The sequence below is a fragment of the Neoarius graeffei genome, chromosome 3 (genome assembly GCF_027579695.1).
Source record: "Neoarius graeffei isolate fNeoGra1 chromosome 3, fNeoGra1.pri, whole genome shotgun sequence".
In the NCBI taxonomy this organism is placed as follows: domain Eukaryota; kingdom Metazoa; phylum Chordata; class Actinopteri; order Siluriformes; family Ariidae; genus Neoarius; species Neoarius graeffei.
In genome coordinates, this window is record NC_083571.1 from 76,845,148 (window position 1) to 76,867,044 (window position 21,897).

A 21,897-nucleotide genomic window follows, 5' to 3' on the forward strand; every position below is an offset into this window, starting at 1 on the left:
CCTTCAACTGACAAAGGTCAGCTAGTGCAAATTACTCTGACTTTAGTCACAGTCTCTATCTAGTTAACATTTACTGTTTCTATTGAGCCACAACTTCATTATCTCATCTCATTATCTCTAGCCGCTTTATCCTGTCCTACAGGGTCGCAGGCAAGCTGGAGTCTATCCCAGCTGACTACGAGCGAAAGGCGGGGTACACCCTGGACAAGTCGCTAGGTCATCACAGGGCTGACACATAGACACAGACAACCATTCACACTCACATTCACACCTATGGTCAATTTAGAGTCACCAGTTAACCTAACCTGCATGTCTTTGGACTGTGGGGGAAACCGGAGCACCCGGAGGAAACCCACGCGGACACGGGGAGAACATGCAAACTCTGCACAGAAAGGCCCTCGCCAGCCACGGGGCTCGAACCTGGACCTTCTTGCTGTGAGGCGACAGCGCTAACCACTACACCACCATGCCACCCGAGCCACAACTTTTGTTATTTATTTTAAAATCAATAAATGTTCAGTGATACCCATGAGGGAAGTCCATCCTGTCAAATTAAGTTCTAGCACACTATGTTTTTGAATTCTTCAAATTTGCATGTATGCACCTCTTCTAGCTTCGCATTGCCTTATACACACTAGCAAAGTTTTTTTTATGGAATGCCATTTTAGTGTAAATTAAATAAATACTTTTATGATATAAATAATATGAGTAAATGCAGCAATAATATATACAGTACATGTATCAACATATTGTGAAATAATTCAATAAATAAATAATAGTGAAATCATCATTATGAAATATTATTATTAAAAGGGAATTAGAAATAAAAGTAGCTTTTAAAATAAAGCCATTTTGAAATAGAATCTGTTCTGCAAAAAAAAGAACTTTAAAAATTAATATGCTGAAAAAATATTTACTTATTTCATTTTAACTAAAATGGCATTCCATAGTTTTTTCCCTTACATTTTAACAAATCAATTTCAAAACCTTCAAACCCTTATATAATGTGCAATATGATGCATAATGCATAATACTGTGTGCTTTTCAGATTTTGCAGCCTTGTGCCAATCCAGCCTCATTTCTAGCAAGACAGCTACACAATTTTACAACAACAAATAGATCCATTGTAAATGAAGAATAATTCAATTAATTAAATGTCCATATGGCATGGTTAACTCTCAGATACTGATGCGATTTCATCCTGACTATACCCTACTCCCTTCAAAGGCACCACCCTTGGCAGCATGATGTCTGAAGGGGCCCTTCTGTCAGGGTTGAAAGAATTAATGTATCTTCATTGCTACTAGGTGCAGAGATATCAGGTGAGCTGTATTATTGATGTTAATAAGATAAATATTTAGCCAATGAGTTACAGTAATAGTGTAAATGTATTATTATTTTGTATATATTTATACTTATGTATTAAATAATGAAGTAATAGAAATTGCAGCATAGTACACAGTTTTTTCATGGAAACAATGTTTCAGACAAAAGTCCTTCTGCATATTTGAAATACCTACATGTATTTCTGAAGCACAATGCTAATCTCCCCGGTTTTCATCATAATCATCAATTAATCATTTTGTTAGCCTCAACTTTGACAGTATGGCACATGGACTAGGAGATGGAATGCTTTCTACCAATCCTGTTTATAGTTGGCATAATGCATATCATCTTTCCAATCACAAGCACTACACTATCTGCCCTAGGTAAAACTTGCTACTCATGCCATGCACACATTTACCTTCATGATTAATTGTTTTCTTTATTTTTGTTTCCCCGTCATGTGCTTAAGCATGCCATTCGTTTATGATATGAGAGCTCCCAGACTGGGAGACCCCTGTTGACAAGCCAGGCAGATAAACATGGCCAGACTGGGAGACCTGCCAACTCCTGCTGACCTGCCAGCCAGACCAAGCTGGTCAAGCCAGGAGGCAAACTGACCAGCTTACTTGACGACTCTAACACCAGATAGACCAGGTTGGCATAACAGCTAAACCAGCCTAAATCAGCTAGACCAGCAAGCCATCTTAGGCTTGTCCAAGCTGTTTTTTCAAGCCGGGATTATAGGAAGAACCATTATAGCCACAACTGATCTAAGGGTTGGAGTAAGTAATGCATAGCTTAGTTTCCATGTCCATGTCTAATTGGATACATATACATGTATTTAAACTTTGAAAAGACAGATATGGTATAACATAGTGTGTGCTTTGTTAAACTAATTTTTTTAATTGTTTTATTTATTTTTACCTTTCGCAGGAGGCAGCATATTCGCTCAATATTCCGAAGTCTTTCACGCTGTGGATAGAAACAAAGCACTGTTAAATCCTCCATAATATTACTTTCAAAATACCGATCCCAAGACCAGTGTTCATGCTATGATCTGGTACCCTATGGCTCTGTGTGTTTACTATTACTGTAGGAACTCACAAAGTTTTTTGACTGGGTTATTGATCTTAAACTAAGAACTCAAAAATCAAACGTATGAAGTAATGAAGGAATAACTGTTTCACAATAAAACAACAATTTGTACCTTTAAAGTGGTAGGCATGTTGTGTAAATCAAATGGTGCTAACCCTCCAAAAATCCATTTTAATTCCATCTTGTAATGCAACAAAACAGGACAAACACCAAGGGGGATGAATACTTTTGCAAGACACTGTAAGCTCATGAATTTCTCTGTCACTGCAAAATCTTTTCAATCTCTGTTGAGTAAACTGTCCAAAACTGTCCTACTCTGTTGAGTAAGCTGTTCCAAAGCTGTCCTCAACAGGAAGAAGGCCGCCTTCAGGAGCAGGGATAGGGAGGCGATGAAAGCAGCACAGCAGGAGGTGAAACGCTGCATGAGGGAAGCTAAGGACAGCTACAGGAGGAAGGTGGAGCAGTAGCTGAAGGAGAACAGCATGAGAGAGGTCTGGGAAGGTGTGAAAACCATCACAGGCCACAATGGAGCACTTGCATGTGACGTCACAGCCGATCCAGATTGTGACAGACGCCATCTTGTCGGTCAAACGCCATATTTCCGCCTTCTACTTCTACTTCTGGTTCTACTCCTGCTTCTACTTCTACCTTTTCTTCTGGAAAACCCTACTATATACAGTTCTACTACAACGGCTGAGGCTACAAGCTCTCCCTACCTGTGCACGTTTTTTATGTTTTTTGTGTGTATTTTTGCGTGTTGTTCGTCTGTACCGGACTTCAATATCCACTACAACCGTATGGACTTACTGGACATTGGTTTCCAGCAGAAAATGACGGTTTGTATCGATTTCCATCGCATGCACAACATTCCGGACGAGAAAAAAAAAACCATTCCGGACGAGATCGTGAGACCAGCGGGGTCTCCGTGGATTGTTATTGGAAGCAAAGCGAAGGAGGTGGCGCCGGGAGCGGAAGCAAAAGCGAGGCTGCAGAGCCGGCCTGTTGACTAAGCTCAGAAAACAGCCACTCAAATCTCCACTGCCAAGCCTCTACCTCTCCAGCACCAGGTAAACAAGACGGACGATTTGGAATTACAGCTGGAATTACCTTATTCTATTCTATAATCGGCTGGTCAGTGCTATACTCAATACTTAAGTGACTTACCCATCCAGTGAGGATCATTTTCTTGTTTACAAGATGCCACATCAGAGTCGCTGACAAATCCTGAATTTCTGTAAAGATAACTGTCCAGAGATTTATAAGCATGCAGTGCTTCACCACTGAACAGCGAGGGAAAGTTGATGAGGTAATTATACACGTCTGGGTATTCCACCTCTGGCAGTTCCATATCCACTGACACGGTCGTGAAAACTACGTCCGGTAAGCCATAAGGGTCACAAATCTGTAGATCGTTTATTTTAGACATATATCTAGTTATCTGTTCATTAGAAAAATGAGCCGTGTAGTCCGTCGGTTGACATTGATCCATTCTGTACACGAGTGCAGCAGTATTCAGCTGTGCTGTTGACCGACAAGATGGCGGCTGTGTACTTTCCGGTCACGTGACTGCAAGATCTCTATACAAAGACCAGAGTCGTCGAGGGGACAGTGGAGAGGGCAAACAAGTTGAATGACTTCTTCAATCGGTTCAACCAGCCCACATCCCCCCCACCCTCTCCCTCACTGCAGCCATCTCTCCTTCTTCCCTCAACACACCTCCCCCCAGTCATCACAGCAGCCCCCTCCTCCCCCACCTCAACACAGACTCCTCTATGCATTATTGCAGACCAGGTCAGAGGTCAACTGAGGAAGCTTCACCCCAGGAAAGCAGCAGGCCCAGACAAGGTGTGTCCACGACAACTGAAGACCTGCACTGCTGAACTGGGTGAACCACTCCAATGCATCTTCAACCTGCATCTTCAAGCCTGCAGCTCAGCCTCTGGAAGACATCATGTATCATTCCAGTTCCCAAAAAGAATCGGCCCAGCGAGCTGAACGACTTCCAGCCGGTGGCGCTCACTTCACATTTGATGAAGACGTTGGAGCAGCTCTTCCTCAGCCTCCTCAGACCCCAGGTACAACATGCCCAGGACTGTCTGCAGTTTGCATACCGGGCAGGTGTTGGTGTGGAAGACGCCATCCTCTACCTGCTACACCAAGCCCACTCGCATCTGGATAAGGGAAATGGCATAGTGAGGATCCTCTTCTTGGACTTCTCGAGTGCCTTCAACACCATCCAGCCCCTACTACTTCAGGACAAACTGAACAGGATGCGAGTGGACCCCTGCCTGGTCACCTGGACCTCCAGCTACCTCACTGACAAGCCACAGTATGTCAGACTGAAGGACATCATGTCTGACACTGTAATTAGCAGCACTGGAGCACCCCAGAGCACGGTGCTGGCCCCTCTTCTCTTCACCCTGTACGCCGCGGACTTCTGCTACAACTCGGAGCTGTGTCACATTCAGAAGTTTGCCGATGACACAGCCATCATTGGGTGTATCAGTGACGACAGAGAGGAGGAGTATAGGAGCCTGGTGAGGGACTTTGCTGTGTGGTGCAACAGGAACCATCTGCAGCTCAACACCTCGAAGACCAAGGAGCTGGTCATTGACTTTGGGAGGTCCAGACCAAGGTCACGACCAGTTCTGATCAAGGGAGTCGAGGTGGAGGCTGTGGATTCTTATAAGTACCTCAGGCTGTGGCTGGACAGCAAGCTGGACTGGACTTGTAACACCAATCACTTATACAGGAAGGGACAGAGCAGGCTATACTTCCTCAGGAGGCTGCGGTCCTTTAACATCTGCAGGAAACTCCTGTGGATGTTCTATCAGTCTGTGGCCACCAGTGTCCTGTTTTACACCGTGGTGTGCTGGGGGGGCAGCACATCCAAGAAGGACGCATCCAGGCTGGAGAAACTGATCAGGCGGGCCGGCTCTGTGGTAGGCATGAAGCTGGACTTTCTGGTGATGGTGGCAGAGAAGAGGTCTATGGACAAACTATTGAACATCATGGACGATGCCAGGCACCCTCTGCACACCATCATCAGCAAACAGAGGAGCCTGTTCAGTGACAGAATGCTCCTTCCCAAGTGCAGGATGAACAGACTCAAAAACTCCTTTGTCCCTCATGCCATCAGACTGTACAACTCCTCTCTGGGGGGGAGGAGGGGTAACAGGAGGACAGAGGACAGGAAGGAGCAGTAGCTTAGCCTAGCCTAACAATAAGCAATACCGGACAATGTGCAATATAATGTGCAATATAAAGTGCAATATATTTCCTGCTTCCCCCCCCACACGCACGCACACTTACCCTAACCCCACCTCTCCCCCCTTCCCCCCCTCCCCCCTTCCTCTCTTCCCCATATCTTATTCTTTTATATTTGTATATGTAAATACTTAATTTATTTTAATTTATCTAGAAGTTTTTCTCTATTTCTTTTCTCTGTTTATCTGTAATGACGCTGCTGGAATCTTAATTCCCCTGAGGGAACCCTCCCAAAGGGATCAATAAAGTTTTATCTAATCTAATCTAATCTAATCTAAGTTCTGACTGCCTGTTACGTTCCCCACGGCAAATAGGGGATGGGGGGGAAGCAACAGAGATAAATCAAAAAAGGCCCGGGAGGAAGAAGAGGACAAGGAGGCGGACTCAAGGCCGAAATGGAAACCGTTTTTATTCACAAAATAGTAGAAAAAACAACTAAAAGCACTGGTCTCCAAACAAAAGAAAAAAAACAAACACAAGAGCCAGGTTCTCACCAAAACTACAATAAACAAACCACAACCAAACAGTTCCGGGATTACGCACGCTCCTTTTCCCTTAAAGGAGCAGCACACACTCGCTAGACGCAGCTCACAACTCTCTCTCTCCTAACTGTCACCACCACAGCCCACCGGCTCACACACCTCTCAAAAGGCGTCTCCCTCTCACTTTTAAACATGGCCCCTCAATGAGGTGAGTGGGAACAGCTGCGTATAGATAGTTTTCACATGACATCACAGAGTCGGGGATTCCCTGGTGGCGGCCATCTTGGAGGACAAGCTTACCATACAGGTCACTGAGCACACATTGTAGCGCGCGAGTTACATTCATTTATATATTATTTACATTTATTTAAAGCTAGCAATAGTGCAAACTTGTTGTATTCACGGCAGTGGCGGCTGGTAGTCTTTCAAACAGGGGAGGCTGGTCGGTTACGATATTTCCAGATTTTAAAAGAAAAAACACATCAGTTTTGCCCATACTCTTGCCTCTGATCTGGCTGATTGTTGGCAGTGTCACAAACTGTGAAATAACAGGTTCTTTTGGCCCATTAGCCTACTGTCCAATATACATGATGGTGGTGTTGGGGGGGGGGGTTATATTTTAACATTTTATATTTTAAAATTGTGGCATGTTGTTTAAAAATTGACCTCGGCTGTGTTTTTGTTTAAAAATGTTTTCCAAATTGTAGCTGTGTTTAATTCATATCCAGAAAAACATATATTCCAATATAATATACTCAGCATAAACACTTTAAATAGATTCTAAATAGATTTAAATCATTTTAAATAGATTGATGTGGGTCACTTGCTGTTAGCCAATTCACTTTCTCGTACCAGGAGAGCTGAAAGGAACGAGTATTATTCCCTACCTTTTTCACCAAGTCAATTTGAGGCGTTGGTCTACCCTCCTCTTTAATTTTAATTTTTTCCTCGAAAGGAAGACTGGCAAATGGTTTTGCCAAAATTAAATCAGCAATGCTTGGCATCCGTGCACAGCTTTCTTGCTAGCTGACTAGCCCCCTAAAGTTCAAGTTCAGACACTCAAATAAACGAAATTTCTGGAACTAAGATAGCAAACTTGACAGCACTATATTTACACTTTACAATGAAAATATATACAAACTAAAAAAGCTGGTAGAAACCGTATGTAATGAATGAAATAGAAATGTAAGCCAATCTCTTACAATACACCACAGCACTTGCGAATCCGCATGGGACTGAACTGATGTTGCCAGATACTGCTGACGTTATCCAGCCCAAAATATGTTCAAAACCCACCAAAATGCACTTAAAACCGCCCAATCTGGCAACACTGTACCACTGCCTGTCTATAGTTGAAACGAGCTGTCAATCAAAGAAAATATCCGGCCGCTTTCACCAATCACCAGTCTCCTCGCGGAAACTGCCATGTCCCTCCCATGTGAGGATCGGAGTCCGTGGGCGGGCATTTTCGCAGTATTTGTCCAATAACCGTCTTGCATTTTGAGATTGAAAAGCGCATAGCTCCCAAATGCCGTTGAAGTCCATTGAGGCTGGGAGTCCATGAGACTCCGTGGGCGGGCGTTTTCGCAGTATTTGTCCAATAATCGTCTTGCATTTTGAGATTGACAAGCACATAGCTCCCAATCCACTGAGGCTGGGCTGCATCGCGCTGTCACGAGGGGGAAAAACTCACGCACACATTAGGCGAACTGGGGAAAGTTATAACGGAATGATTTCGCACTGTAGTTGGGTTGAGCACATATTTCTATGATTCTGGATCTGAAATAGCAATGTTATAAGGTCGGCTATAACATAAGCCTAGCGCAATTCATCCTACACGATGTCTGTCATTTTTAGAGGAGGCTGAGCCTCCCTCGTTGTCTTAGAGCAATCGCCCATGATTCACGGCTGTCGTAATAGGTCAGACGATGAAGTCAAGCGGAGCTTTTATGGAATTCCCACTGTACGGGAGCACGAAGGCGAGCAAACAAAGAAACTCAGCATACAAAGGAGAAATCTATGGCTTGCGAGAATCAACCGCAAGGATTATCAGCCTTCCAAACACAGCAAAGTCTGCTCCGATCATTTTATAAGTGGTAAGTTGTTTAAATAAACAATCAATTGTGTTTAAGTTTGTTTTTGGAAATCAAAACATCATGTGAACAATCTCTGGAGAATGCCTAACTGGAACCGCTGAGTGTACGTTTACATTGTAATGTACACTTAATATCGCTCGTTTGTCACGTTTCTATTTGAAACTTGTCACTTCACTCACGCAAGGGTCATTTTTGAAAAACATTTTAGGTCTATTCTGTAGTCCTGAGCGGTGTGCAGGACTGTGCAAATGTGCGCAGCTTCCCGATTTAAACTGTTTTTTTCTCATCCTTATACTTCCTGTTTCATGGACTGCAACGGATTTGCTTATTTAGTAATTTTAATACAGAATTTACTTTGAAATTATAATCAGACACTCCAACGCCCCCCCTAAAAAAAAAATCGGATCTGCGCAATTCAGGCGGCATCCGCCAAAAGGCGCGCTGTGAATATATAAAGTTGTATATATCAGACAGCCTTTAAAGTTTGATGAAGTCAGTTTCAGGCTTTGGAGCAGGCTTTGGCAGTTTCAGGCTTTGGCAGCCCTGCATAGTCACTTGAAAATGCATCTTTGTCCACTTCGTAGGGGTCAGTTCCCCCAATCAAGGCCAGTTTGGCTGCATACTGTGAGATGTGTATCTATATACTTCTGTTTGCTTGATTTTGCCGACATTGATCTTTATTTTAGAAAACTGACTATATAACTTCATAAATTCGTCCGAGATAACGTAGCTGGTAATCGCAATGGTCCGTTTTGTTTGCCCTCAAAGATGGCGGCTGGGGGGCGTTCCCCGGAATACCGTGACGTCAGTGAAAACTATCTATAAGAGGAAGGGGCGTCCACCTGAGAGAGAAAGAGAGAGAGAAAAAAAAACACGCACCCACACATAACCACACACATGACCCCTGGCACCAGGGTCGTAACACTGCCTTATTGTTTCCATGACTCCTGCTACTGTCTTTAATTTTTCCAGCAAACCTCACATCCTTACTCTCTCTCAGATCCTAACCCTCTCTCTGAATCTTCATTCTTTACAGGTTACCAGTGATAGCCAGGAGATAGAATCCCTTTGTTCATGGTTTCTTCTGGCACACCTTCCTACTAGTTTATTACTGACTCTAAATTAATATTAACTAAAACTAACTAATGACAGTTAATACCTCTAATGACATGAACTATATTGTATGCTTGCTAATTGTTAGCCATCATATAAACCAGCCTTTCTCAACCAGGGTGCCGTGGCACCCTGGGGTGCCGTCTGGCTTCGTTAGGGGTGCCGTCAAAAAATTATATATTCTAACATTGAAATAAATAAAATGAATTAAAGTTCTAAAAAATGATAGTTACACTAATGCAGATCATCGCCGCCTCATGCATCATAAAAATTTGTCTCACGGCCCCCTTTCCCATGTCACAACGTCACTGCCGGGGTCAGCGTATGGTCAGTGTGACTGCGTATATTTTATATGGGGGTGCCTTGAGAATTTGCATACTTCTGAAGCGCGCCGTGATTGAAAAAAGGTTGAGAAATGCTGATATAAACAACTGACCTTATGAATGCAAAATATAACTCATTCATTCATTGGCTCATTCTCCTTCCACTTTAACTGGTGGGGGCTGCAGTGGCAACATGCTGAGAAGGCCAGCCCTAAATTTTCTATCCTCTCTTCCTTGCCACTTATCATTGTAAGTTGCCTAAACCTCCTCAATCAGTTCCTCTCAATTCTGAGGGGTAGTGCCTCTATTCCAAGGTTGTCCTGGATTGCTGGGGTTAACATGGAGAGTAAGCCCAGCAACCCTACAGAGAAAACACTTTTTAGTCTCCTGTACTGGCCATAATATTCTTTTGGTCACTATCCACAACTTGCAACCACAGGTGAGAATAAAAACACAGATGATACATAAAAAATAGATGGTGAACAAAGAGCTCTGACAATAAACTGAGCTCCTGCTTTTTTCACCACAGACTAGTACTCCAGTACTGTTAAAACTGACACAATCAATTTGTAATCTCGCACTGTAATTAAATGGTCTATTAATAATTAATAAGATCCCAAGGTGGAGGTCCACTTCAGAAGGATCCCAAAGGCATCATCAGGTTCTCTTCGGTTGAGAGGTAAATGTGTGTAATGAATCCAAGTCACCACAAAGTGGCAAAAATCAATTGACAGCTCTGCCCATTTCTTACTTGAGTGTCCGAAACATGTGGCCTCGGGTCTAATGATACAATCACCAAATTGATCATTGACCTTTGGCCCAAAGTGCTCCAGTATTAGGCACACTTATGAGTAACTATGTGGTCTATGATAGGAGAGTTAACAACTGGAGAGGGTGAGGGCTAGCATGTGCTTCCTCTGAAGCTATCTTTCTAATTGATGCTCAAGCTCAAGAAAAGTGTTATATAATGGTGAGTTTCACTGTGATTGACAGTGGAGAGAGAGAGAGTGTGTCATCCCTTTTTCCCCCAAGAGCATGGCCAATTTTGCTTTCTTTGACTCTTAACAGTGGGCAGCTGTGGCATCTTAGGATTTGAAGTTGTGATCTCTGGACGATAGAGCCAAGCAACCATGTATTTGAATGAAGTGTTTCTGTGGCTAGCACAAAAGTCTAATAACATTTCACCAGATGGAGTTAGAGGCAGCACGGTGGTGTAGTGGTTAGCACTGTCGCCTCACTGCAAGAAGGTCCTGGATTCGAGCCCAGTGGCCGACAAGGGCCTTTCTGTGTGGAGTTTGCATATTCTCCCCGTGTCTGCGTGGGTTTCCTCTGGGTGCTCTGGTTTTCCCCACAGTCCAAAGACATGCAGGTTAGGCTAATTGGTGGCTCTAAATTGACCGTAGGTGTGAGTGTGAATGGTTGTTTGTCTCTATTGCCGCTTTTCCACTACCAACGCGGCTGAGTTGGGCTGAGCCGTGCCGTGCCGAGTTGGGCTGAGTCGAGCTGAGTGGGGCTGTTGGGGTTGCATTTCGACTACAACCATGCTGAACCGTGCTGGCTGGAAGTGGGTGGACACATTGGGTGGAGTTAGCGAAAGTGGGTGGACGTCACGTGATGTCGTTAGGCGGCGCAAACAGTGACATCAGTGATCTTTTAAGCGGTAGTCTCACGACCCGGATAGTAAACAATAAACATGGAGGACATGGAGTCGTTAGTGTTGCTGGTCTTGGTGCTGTGGCTTGTTGTCACCGACAACGCCAACAGATACTGGCAAGAGCGTATAGATGAGGCGAGGCGCATAAGGCTTCAGAAATTCTCGTAATTCGTAATTATTCTTCTTCCGGGTTTACGGTGTTTACAGATCCCAGCGTGCTCGCGCCCCGCGACCATGGGTGTGTGGGCATGTGAGGACACTCCTCCTCACCAATCAGTGCACAGGGGAGTGTCTCCTCATGCCCCTAGCCCCACTCGGCTCGGTTTGGTTCGCTTCAGCTCTACTCCAAAACCGTGCGAGTTTTGGGTGCTGAGCAGGGCTGAAGCAAGCTGAGTCGTGCTGCTCTAAGGTAGTCGAAATGCGAGCCGTGTCGGGCTGAAGTGAGCTGAAGCGAGCTGAAGTGAGCTGAAAAAGGGTAGTGGAAAAGGGCCATATGTGTTAGCCCTGTCATGACCTGGCAACTTGTCCAGGGTGTACCCTGCCTCTCGCCCATAGTCGGCTGGCATAGGCTCCAGCTTGCCTGTGACCCTTTTTTTTTTTTTGAATATGTGAATATGGAGAAACACAAGAGAAACCTCCCTTTACTAAATAGTCACTGATCATGAGCTCTCTATTTAAAACAAATTTACAACTGGGTAACCATAAAAAGCCAGACTCCACTTTGGTTTATTTACCATCTCACTTTCTTACTCTCTCCATCCAACCATCCATTACCAACAGTGGTGCTTGAAAGTTTATGAACCCTTTAGAATTTTCTATATTTCTGCATAAATATGACCTAAAACATCATCAGATTTTCACACAAGTCCTAAAAGTAGATCAAGAGAACCCAGTTAAACAAATGAGACAAAAATATTATACTTGGTCATTTATTTATTGAGGAAATTGATCCAATATTACATACCTGTGAGTGGCAAAAGTATGTGAACCTCTAGGATTAGCAGTTAATTTGAAGGTGAAATTAGAGTCAGGTGTTTTCAATCAATGGGATGACAATCGGGTGTGAGTGGGCACCCTGTTTTATTTAAAGAACAGGGATCTATCAAAGTCTGATCTTCACAACACATGTTTGTGGAAGTGTATCATGGCACGAACAAAGGAGATTTCTGAGGACCTCAGAAAAAGTGTTGTTGATGCTCGTCAGGCTGGAAAAGGTTACAAAACCATCTCTAAAGAGTTTGGACTCCACCAATCCACAGTCAGACAGATTGTGTATAAATGGAGGAAATTCAAAACCATTGTTACCCTCCCCCAGGAGTGCTCAACCAACAAAGTTCACTCCGAGAGCCAGGCGTGTAATAGTCGGTGAGGTCACAAAGGACCCCAGGGTAACTTCTAAGCAACTGAAGGCCTCTCTCACACTGGCTAATGTTAATGTTCATGAGTCCACCATCAGGAGAACACTGAACAACAATGGTGTGCATGGCAGGGTTGCAAGGAGAAAGCCACTGCTCTCCTAAAAGAACATTGCTGCTCATCTGCAGTTTGCTAAAGATCACGTGGACAAGCCAGAAGACTATTGGAAAAATGTTTTGTGGATGGATGAGACCAAAATAGAACTTTTTGGTTTAAATGAGAAGTGTTATGTTTGGAGAAAGGAAAACACTGCATTCCAGCACAAGAACCATATTCCATCTGTGAAACATGGTGGTGGTAGTATCATGGTTTGGGCCTGTTTTGCTGCATCTGGGCCAGGACGGCTTGTCATCATTGATGGAACAATGAATTCTGAATTATACCAGCAAATTCTAAAGGAAAATGTCAGGACATCTGTCCATGAACTGAATCTCAAGAGAAAGTGGGCCATGGAGCAAGACAACAACCCTAAGCACACAAACCGTTCTAACAAAGAATGGTTAAAGAAGAATAAAGTTAATGTTTTGGAATGGCCGAGTCAAAGTCCTGACCTTAATCCAATCGAAATGTTATGGAAGGACCTGAAGTGAGCAGTTCATGTGAGGAAACCCACCAACATCCCAAAGTTGAAGCTGTTCTGTATGGAGGAATGGGCTAAAATTCCTCCAAGCCAGTGTGCAGGACTGATCAACAGTTACCGCAAATGTTTAGTTGCAGTTATTGCTGCACAAGGGGGTCACACCAGATACTGAAAGCAAAGGTTCACATACTTTTGCCACTCACAGATATGTAATATTGGATCATTTTCCTCAATAAATAAATGACCAAGTATAATATTTTTGTCTCATTTGTTTAACTGGGTTCTCTTTATCTACTTTTAGGGCTTGTGTGAAAATCTGATGATGTTTTAGGTCATATTTATGCAGAAATATAGAAAATTCTAAAGGGTTCACAAACTTTCAAGCACCACTGTATACTGCTTTATCTGTCAGGGTTGTGGGGGAAGCTGGAACCAATCCCAGCTGACTTCAAGCAAGAGGCGTGGTTCACCCTGAGCATATCATCAATCTACAGCAGGGCTAAAACATAGATGAACAACCATTCACACTCACAATCACACCTATGGGCAATTTAGAGTAGCCAGTCGACATAATAAGTTAATCTTATGACCCAATCCAAACTGGAGCACCCAGAGGGAACCCATGCAGGCACAAAGAGAACCTGCAAACTCCACATAGAAAGGCCCCATATCTTGCCATGAGGCGACAGTGCTAACCACTGCACCACCATGCCACACACTTACTCTTTCTCTTCCCTAATCTCTTAATTTTGTAACTTCATGTCTAATTCATCATCATCATCTTCTTCTTCTCCCTTGTCCAGCATTGTTGCCACGTTGGGGTCCATGTGGACCCTATTGATCCACATGTCATATTAATTAGAGCGAGCATAGTTTTATGCCAGATGCCCTTCCTGCTACAACCCTCCCATTTCTGGGCTTGGGAAACAACCATTCACACACATATTCACACCTATGGGCAATTTAAAGTAGCCAGTTAACCTGTCTTTGGACTGTGGGGGAAACTGGCACACCCAGAGGAAACCCATGCAGACACCGGGAGAACATGCAAACTCCACACAGAAAGGCCCCTGTGGGCCACTGGCTCGAACCCAGAATCTTCTTGCTGTGAGGCGAAAGTGCTAACCACTACACCACCCTACTGCCCTCATGTCTAATTAAATAAATCCTTTAAATTAATTTTCTCCATTTTGCAGGATTTGGAGTAACCAAATTTGAAAATTTGATTTCTTTTCTTGTAGTTGATAAACATACAAAAAAGAAACATTTTTCAGTTAAAGAAAGCATGTAGTATATAGGAATATATAGTAGGAAAAAAATGGTATAGAGTTCCAAGATTCCACTCTCATAGTGACACACCATGCACTGCTCCATACAAATATTTTGTTTATGTGTATGTCACATTGTTATTTTGTGCATTTTTTTCTGAGCAAATCTACTTCTTCTATGCTGTATGATCATCAGTCTTTATTTGCAAGATATTTTTTAGCTGTCTAAAACCTCTGGGAATATCAGTTGAAATGTAGTTTGGTACTGTGCTACTGGCAAAGGTAAAGGAAGTATAATCTGTTTTTTAATAAACAATTTTTGGTATACACATGTTGAACTCGTGTCTCACAATAATAAAATGGCATCTGTTTTATCTGCCCTGGGAATTGTCCTGTACATCACTGTTGACATTTCAGTGGATGCTAATACTAACAAGGCTCTAGACAAATTGCACGTCACTATTCACAAGTAGGAAAACCACAACCCAAAAGCACTCCATGTATTGCCAAAAGTATTGCCAAAATTGACAGAACCCTGTATCACCGTTACACCATGATCAAAGGGGCATACAGATCTGTCCATCACCCTCATTCTGGTAAATCCAACCATTTGTCTGTAATCCTCCTTCCTGCTTAAAGCAGAAATGCATGCAGTTTCCACCAACAGAGCATGCAAAATAAGCTCCTGGCCCTGACAAAATCGTGCTGTGTTTTGAAGACATGCTTAAATCAGCTGACAAAGGTCTGTAAGGACATTTTTATTCCCTCACACTCCGCATGTATGGTGCCTTAATGCTTTAAGAATCAAACATTGTGTACCTGCCTAAAAAGAAAATGACAGGGTCCATCCTTAATCTTTTATCATTGATCTTTTACTCTCACTTCTGTTGGGGCTTTGTTAGACAGAAAGACCAATACCCAGTTGGAGATGGAGCTTCCCAGGCTACTTGACTTTAACAATGGTTTAGATGGTACAGTGCTGGTTGAACTGTTGTCATTAAAAAGCATTATGACACGTGCTTTTCTTCCTTAGATGTGTCATGGTAAAGTGCAGAGTGAGTGAATATCATCGCTGAGAGATTGAGGTAATAGGAAAATTGAAATGGGTTGAGTGTTGTGGATACTGGTGAGTATGAATGACATGACTAACTTTTCCAGGCACTTCTCTGGCAACAAGACATCATCACACTGACAGTAAGCATGGAAATGCCCCAGTGCTGCTACCTCTGCCGCTGCTGTACAATCTGTTCACCCATGACTGTAGCCAGATACAGCATCAACAATATTATCAAGTTTGCAGATGGCACAATGAGTCTGCCTAGAGGAGGAAGATTTTATACCTGTCCACCTAGTGCCAAAACAACAACTTTGTTCTGAAAATCAGGGAAAACAAGAGAGCTGAAGCTTTGGACTTCATCTTTCGATATCAGACTGCTTATCTTTACCCCTTAAATACTGGCAGCATCTTCAAAAAGGCACAGCAAAGTCTGTCCCTTCTTCGGAGGCTTAAGACCCAACCATGGTCAACTTCATCAGTGCACACAAGAGAGTGCCTTAACTGGGCACATCACAGTGTGGTTTAGTAATCTGAGTACACAGGACCTAAAACTCCTTAAGAGGACAGTGAGAATGGCAACAAAACTCATCAGCACAGATCTCCCACAACTCCACCAGGTTCACTTACCCAGATGCAGGATGAGAGCCCAGTCTATAATTATGGACTCCTCTCACCCAGCTCATGCCTTTTCCCCCCAAATTAAACACCTCTATAACATTACAAAACAGCATTTCTGTCTGCAGAACTTCTCCTCATTGGGCATTTCTTCATTTTTGTTATCATTCTTGGTAAACTCTACAGACTGTTATGTGAGAAAATCCCAGAAGATCAGCAGTTTCTGAAATACCAGCCTGTCTATCACCAACAAACATGACATGGTCAAAATTAGTGAAATCGCATTTTTCCCCACAATCTTATGACTGATATGAACATTAACTGATCTGGTCTGAAGCTCTTGACCTGTATCTGCATGATTTTATGTGTTGCTCTGCTACCACATGACTGGCTAATTGGATAACTACATGAATGACCAGGTACCGTATGTAGTGGCCAGCGACTGTATGCCTGATTTGCTGCTGGGCACAGAGAGTGGCAATGTTCATAGAAGAAAAGAGTATGAACTGGGAGACAGTTTCCTGTAGCATGTCATATGAATTCCATGGCATGTGAAACACTGCACTCCCCCTCAGCAAATATCCACATGCGAACATCGTGTCAGATGAGTTTGTGAAATGCTACTCCTAATCCTCATTATGGTTTGTTCCAGTTAGGAAGTGACTATACAACAATGGAATCGAGTCCTTCAGTACAGTTTAGTACTATCTTTATTGTTTTTGCCAATATAAGTTTATTTAAGTCAACCAAAACATTTGTGCAGTTAAAGCAGGTTGTTTCCTGTAAAATATTAGAATTATTGGAAACTGGAAGGTTAAGGTTCCAATTTATGAAGGTTAAGATTTATGCTTGGAAATTAGTAGGGTTTAGCAGAGCACATTACAACAAACAATTTAACCATAGTTAATACTGTATACATTTGATTATCTATGACTATTTCATGAATATGGGCGGCACGGTGGTGTAGTGGTTAGCGCTGTCGCCTCACAGCAAGAAGGTCCGGGTTCGAGCCCCGTGGCCGGCGAGGGCCTTTCTGTGCGGAGTTTGCATGTTCTCCCCGTGTCCGCGTGGGTTTCCTCCGGGTGCTCCGGTTTCCCCCACAGTCCAAAGACATGCAGGTTAGGTTAACTGGTGACTCTAAATTGACCGTAGGTGTGAATGTGAGTGTGAATGGTTGTCTGTGTCTATGTGTCAGCCCTGTGATGACCTGGCGACTTGTCCAGGGTGTACCCCGCCTTTCGCCCGTAGTCAGCTGGGATAGGCTCCAGCTTGCCTGCGACCCTGTAGAAGGATAAAGCAGCTAGAGATAATGAGAATGACATTTGATTATACACTGCAACTCCGTTATAACAAACTCCTTGGGGGGATGTCCAAATAATTTGTTGTACAAAAAAGTTTGTAAAAATAAAATTGACCCACTTCTCACACCAAACACTCAGGTTATATACGAAATTTTAGGCACATTCTCCTTATCATGAATTTCTCCTTCTGGGCCATTATCGCAGTTCATTGACTGAGTGAAAGAATAACAAAGAGAGGTGATGATTTCTTCGTCTGTTTTGGAAATGATGGAAGTTACCGGTGTTTCGTTGTCAGTGTCCACCCACTGACTCACTATGTTTTCTAAATCTTCACCATTCAGTTCATTCATGTGTTGCAAATCACCAATGATGTCATTTATGCTGCACAGCAGGACTGGGCAGGGGATATAAAAACACCACTGGTATGCTTAGTTGTTAAGTTTAGTGGTATCAGCAGTCATTTCATCCTTTTATTGATCCTTTGATCATCGTTCTCAATAATTGTTAGTGATCAGCAACTAAGTTTGGCTCATTAAGCCTTTGTTTTATGGAGTTAACATGTATTGTTAACTTGACTGCAGTCTTGATTACTTATTGTTTGTCTCTGGTTGGAAGAGGAGCACATAGGCCAAGTTTACATTAGACCGTATCTGTCTCGTTTTCTTCGCGGATGCACTGTCCGTTTACATTAAAACGCCTGGAAACGCCGGGAAACGGGAATCCGCCAGGGTCCACGTATTCAATCCAAATCGTGTCTGGTCCGGTGCTGTGTAAACATTGAGAATACGCGGATACGCGGATACGCTGTGCTGAGCTCTAGCTGGCGTCGTCATTGGACAACGTCACTGTGACATCCACCTTCCTGATTCGCTGGCGTTGGTCATGTGACGCGACTGCTGAAAAACGGCGTGGACTTCCGCCTTGTATCACCTTTCATTAAAGAGTATAAAAGTATGAAAATACTGCAAATACTGATGCAAATACTGCCCATTGTGTAGTTATGATTGTCTTTAGGCTTGCCATCCTTCCACTTGCAAGTGGTAAGTGACGCGCATGCCCAACATGCACTGAGATCACACACACAGCGGCTCAGTCCCAAATCACTGCTCGTGCGCTATACTCGCGCGCTCTGTGAGCTGCGCAGGGCCGGAGTGCGCACCCTCCAGAGGGCACTCACTGTTCAGGGCGGAGTGATTTGGAGCGCAGGATGCCTGCGGAGCCGAGCGTATCCGTGTATTGGCGTTGCTATGTGCACGTGAATCGTGTATTGGCGTTGCTATGTGCACACTAATCGTTTTTAAAACGTTAATCTGATGATCCGCTGATACGGTCTAATGTAAACCCCACCATAGATCAGTGTGTCACGTAAGCAGGCGAATGACAGATATAACAGCATGAAGAGTATTTATTTACAAACAGGCAGGCAAACAGTTCAAAAACATAAGACAAAGGCAGGGTTATGAACCTGGCAATGGTCATGTGAGGCACAAACAGCATGGTGCAAGCAAAAATGAAAGGCAGAGTACAAATACACAAAACAAAGTAAAAACCAGAAAGGCACAGTTACAAGGCTTGGTAATATGAGACACTAGGTACAGAGCATACTTCGCCAAGTCTGTGTGTAGTGAGAGTCCTTATAAGCATGTGCTGTGATTGCGCTCTAATCTCGAACAGGTAATTAGTCCTAATGGAGCTGCACATGCATTGTAATCTGCTGCATGCTCCGAGTGCCAACACACGTGGACATGACACAGTGATGTTTTTTCTTTGAAGACTGACTCATTGACACTAAAGGTGGGAGACACAAACTTAGTCTGTTACATGCAAAAGTTCATAATAAAATATTTCATTATAGTGGGGTTGCAATGTACTTATTGTTGTATTATACTTTATATACTCCTTTTAATACAATTTTCCTTCTCCTGACTAAACAAATGAATTTTTGAAGTCTGCACAATGTAACGCATTTTAACAGGCATCAGTAGATTCCTGTATAGTACAGCTTGACTCAGTTCAGTATTAATAAGATGAATAGACTGAGCCAATCAATAGTCTCAAGGCCGCAAATGCAGATGTGTTTGGATTTGAATTATTTCTGTGTGAAACTGAATGAATGTGGCTGAGTGAAGGAAAATGGTAACATAGTCACATAGAAATTAAAGTTTAAATCAAGCAAAGCTTTAGAACAACATTCAGATCTTAAGAGAGAATGAAAAGCAATTTTTTTAATTGCCTGATAATCTGGCAGTGTATTCAAACAAATTTAAATTAAACCAGCAAAGATGAGACTGACAACATTGAGCATTTTTTTCTGTTTGTTTGTTTGATTGATCTTTTTTTTTTTCAGTTTGAAGAAAGTTGGCTCTGCTCAAAAGGTATGATGGATTGGATTTGTCAGTCATATAATTTCTAGCCAGGAAAAGATGAAGTTCACATAGCTGGTTGCTGTATTATTCATATGGAGTTCACATCACATTATCTCTAGCCGCTTTATCCTTCTACAGGGTCGCAGGCAAGCTGGAGCCTATCCCAGCTGACTACGGGCGAAAGGCGGGGTACACCCTGGACAAGTCGCCAGGTCATCACAGGGCTGACACATAGACACAGACAACCATTCACACTCACATTCACACCTACGGTCAATTTAGAGTCACCAGTTAACCTAACCTGCATGTCTTTGGACTGTGGGGGAAACCGGAGCACCCGGAGGAAACCCACGCGGACACGGGGAGAACATGCAAACTCCGCACAGAAAGGCCCTCGCCGGCCCCGGGGCTCGAACCCAGGACCTTCTTGCTGTGAGGCGACAGCGCTAACCACTACACCACCGTGCCGCCTCATATGGAGTTGCAGATGACAAAAACATTCTCAAGCTCACTGGCAGGCTGCAGACTAGAGAAGCTATTTAATATCTCATCTCATCTCATTATCTCTAGCCGCTTTATCCTTCTACAGGGTCGCAGGCAAGCTGGAGCCTATCCCAGCTGACTACGGGCGAAAGGCGGGGTACACCCTGGACAAGTCGCCAGGTCATCACAGGGCTGACACATAGACACAGACAACCATTCACACTCACATTCACACCTACGGTCAATTTAGAGTCACCAGTTAACCTAACCTGCATGTCTTTGGACTGTGGGGGAAACCGGAGCACCCGGAGGAAACCCACGCGGACACGGGGAGAACATGCAAACTCCGCACAGAAAGGCCCTCGCCGGCCCCGGGGCTCGAACCCAGGACCTTCTTGCTGTGAGGCGACAGCGCTAACCACTACACCACCGTGCCGCCTCATATGGAGTTGCAGATGACAAAAACATTCTCAAGCTCACTGGCAGGCTGCAGACTAGAGAAGCTATTTAATATGATTTTCTAATATTCTACGCACATATAATGAGTGGAAATATATGACACATTAAATGTATAATATGGTGTTGGCACAGAAAGTACAGAAATAAACGTTATATATTATTATATCCACATTCACTGGATACGAACAATTGCGCACTCTGATTGACTATTCTACTACTAGGCTATCAGCTCATATACCATGAATAGAGAAAAACAAAATGGCGGAGCATGTTGTTGAACCAACCTGAGGATGAAATAAAAACTCTACTCAAAAACAAAACTCCAAAAAAAACCAAAATATGGAATGAAAGTAATGTATCTTTTTTATGTTTCAAGAATTATTATAGCATTTTTCACAAATTGCGACTACGCATGTATGCAATTTGTCATGTGTCTGCTAAGCAGAAATGATTTTGTTGAACGTTTTGTATCGGATTTGCAAAAAATAAAAATGCTCTGTTTTTCTAAATCCAATGAATGTGGATAGAATAAAATAGTTATTCCATTCAATCTCATTGTACATGGCTTATAGCCAACACAGTGTTACGAATCTCATCGGCTATTAGCTCATGTATAACTCAATTTCGTGGAATAATTGTTAATTATAGTACAGTACTACAGTAACACACATGCTATTAAATAATTTGGTTGAAGAAACTGCAAGAATCTGTTTCAAATTAACTTGTAAAAATGACTTTGTGTTTTTAGTATTATTAAATACAGTAATATGAAACAAGATGCTACTAGCTTAACTAAATGAAATAAATATGCTCTCAACACCTAAAACTAAGGTTCTATTTAAGGCCACAGTTTTTTTTGTTTTGTTATTGTTCTGGAGTACCTATTGTAGATGGTTATGCTGAGAGGAGTGTTAGCATTAGGTGTGTGTGAGATGAACAGTGAATGATAAATTTAGCTATTTCTATGTCAACGTGACAACTGTCCTTGGGTATTTA

At 43.0% G+C, this 21,897-nt stretch overlaps 1 protein-coding gene across 1 annotated transcript in view; it reads right to left on the bottom strand.

Moving 5' to 3' along the window:
- Positions 1-21,897, bottom strand: part of cnih3 (cornichon family AMPA receptor auxiliary protein 3) — a 163,961-nt gene that overhangs the window by 125,923 nt on the left and 16,141 nt on the right. Inside the window, exon 3 of the mRNA XM_060916029.1 lies at positions 2,251-2,298. Coding sequence (XP_060772012.1) covers positions 2,251-2,298 — 48 coding nt within the window. The remainder of the gene's footprint in view (positions 1-2,250; positions 2,299-21,897) is intronic.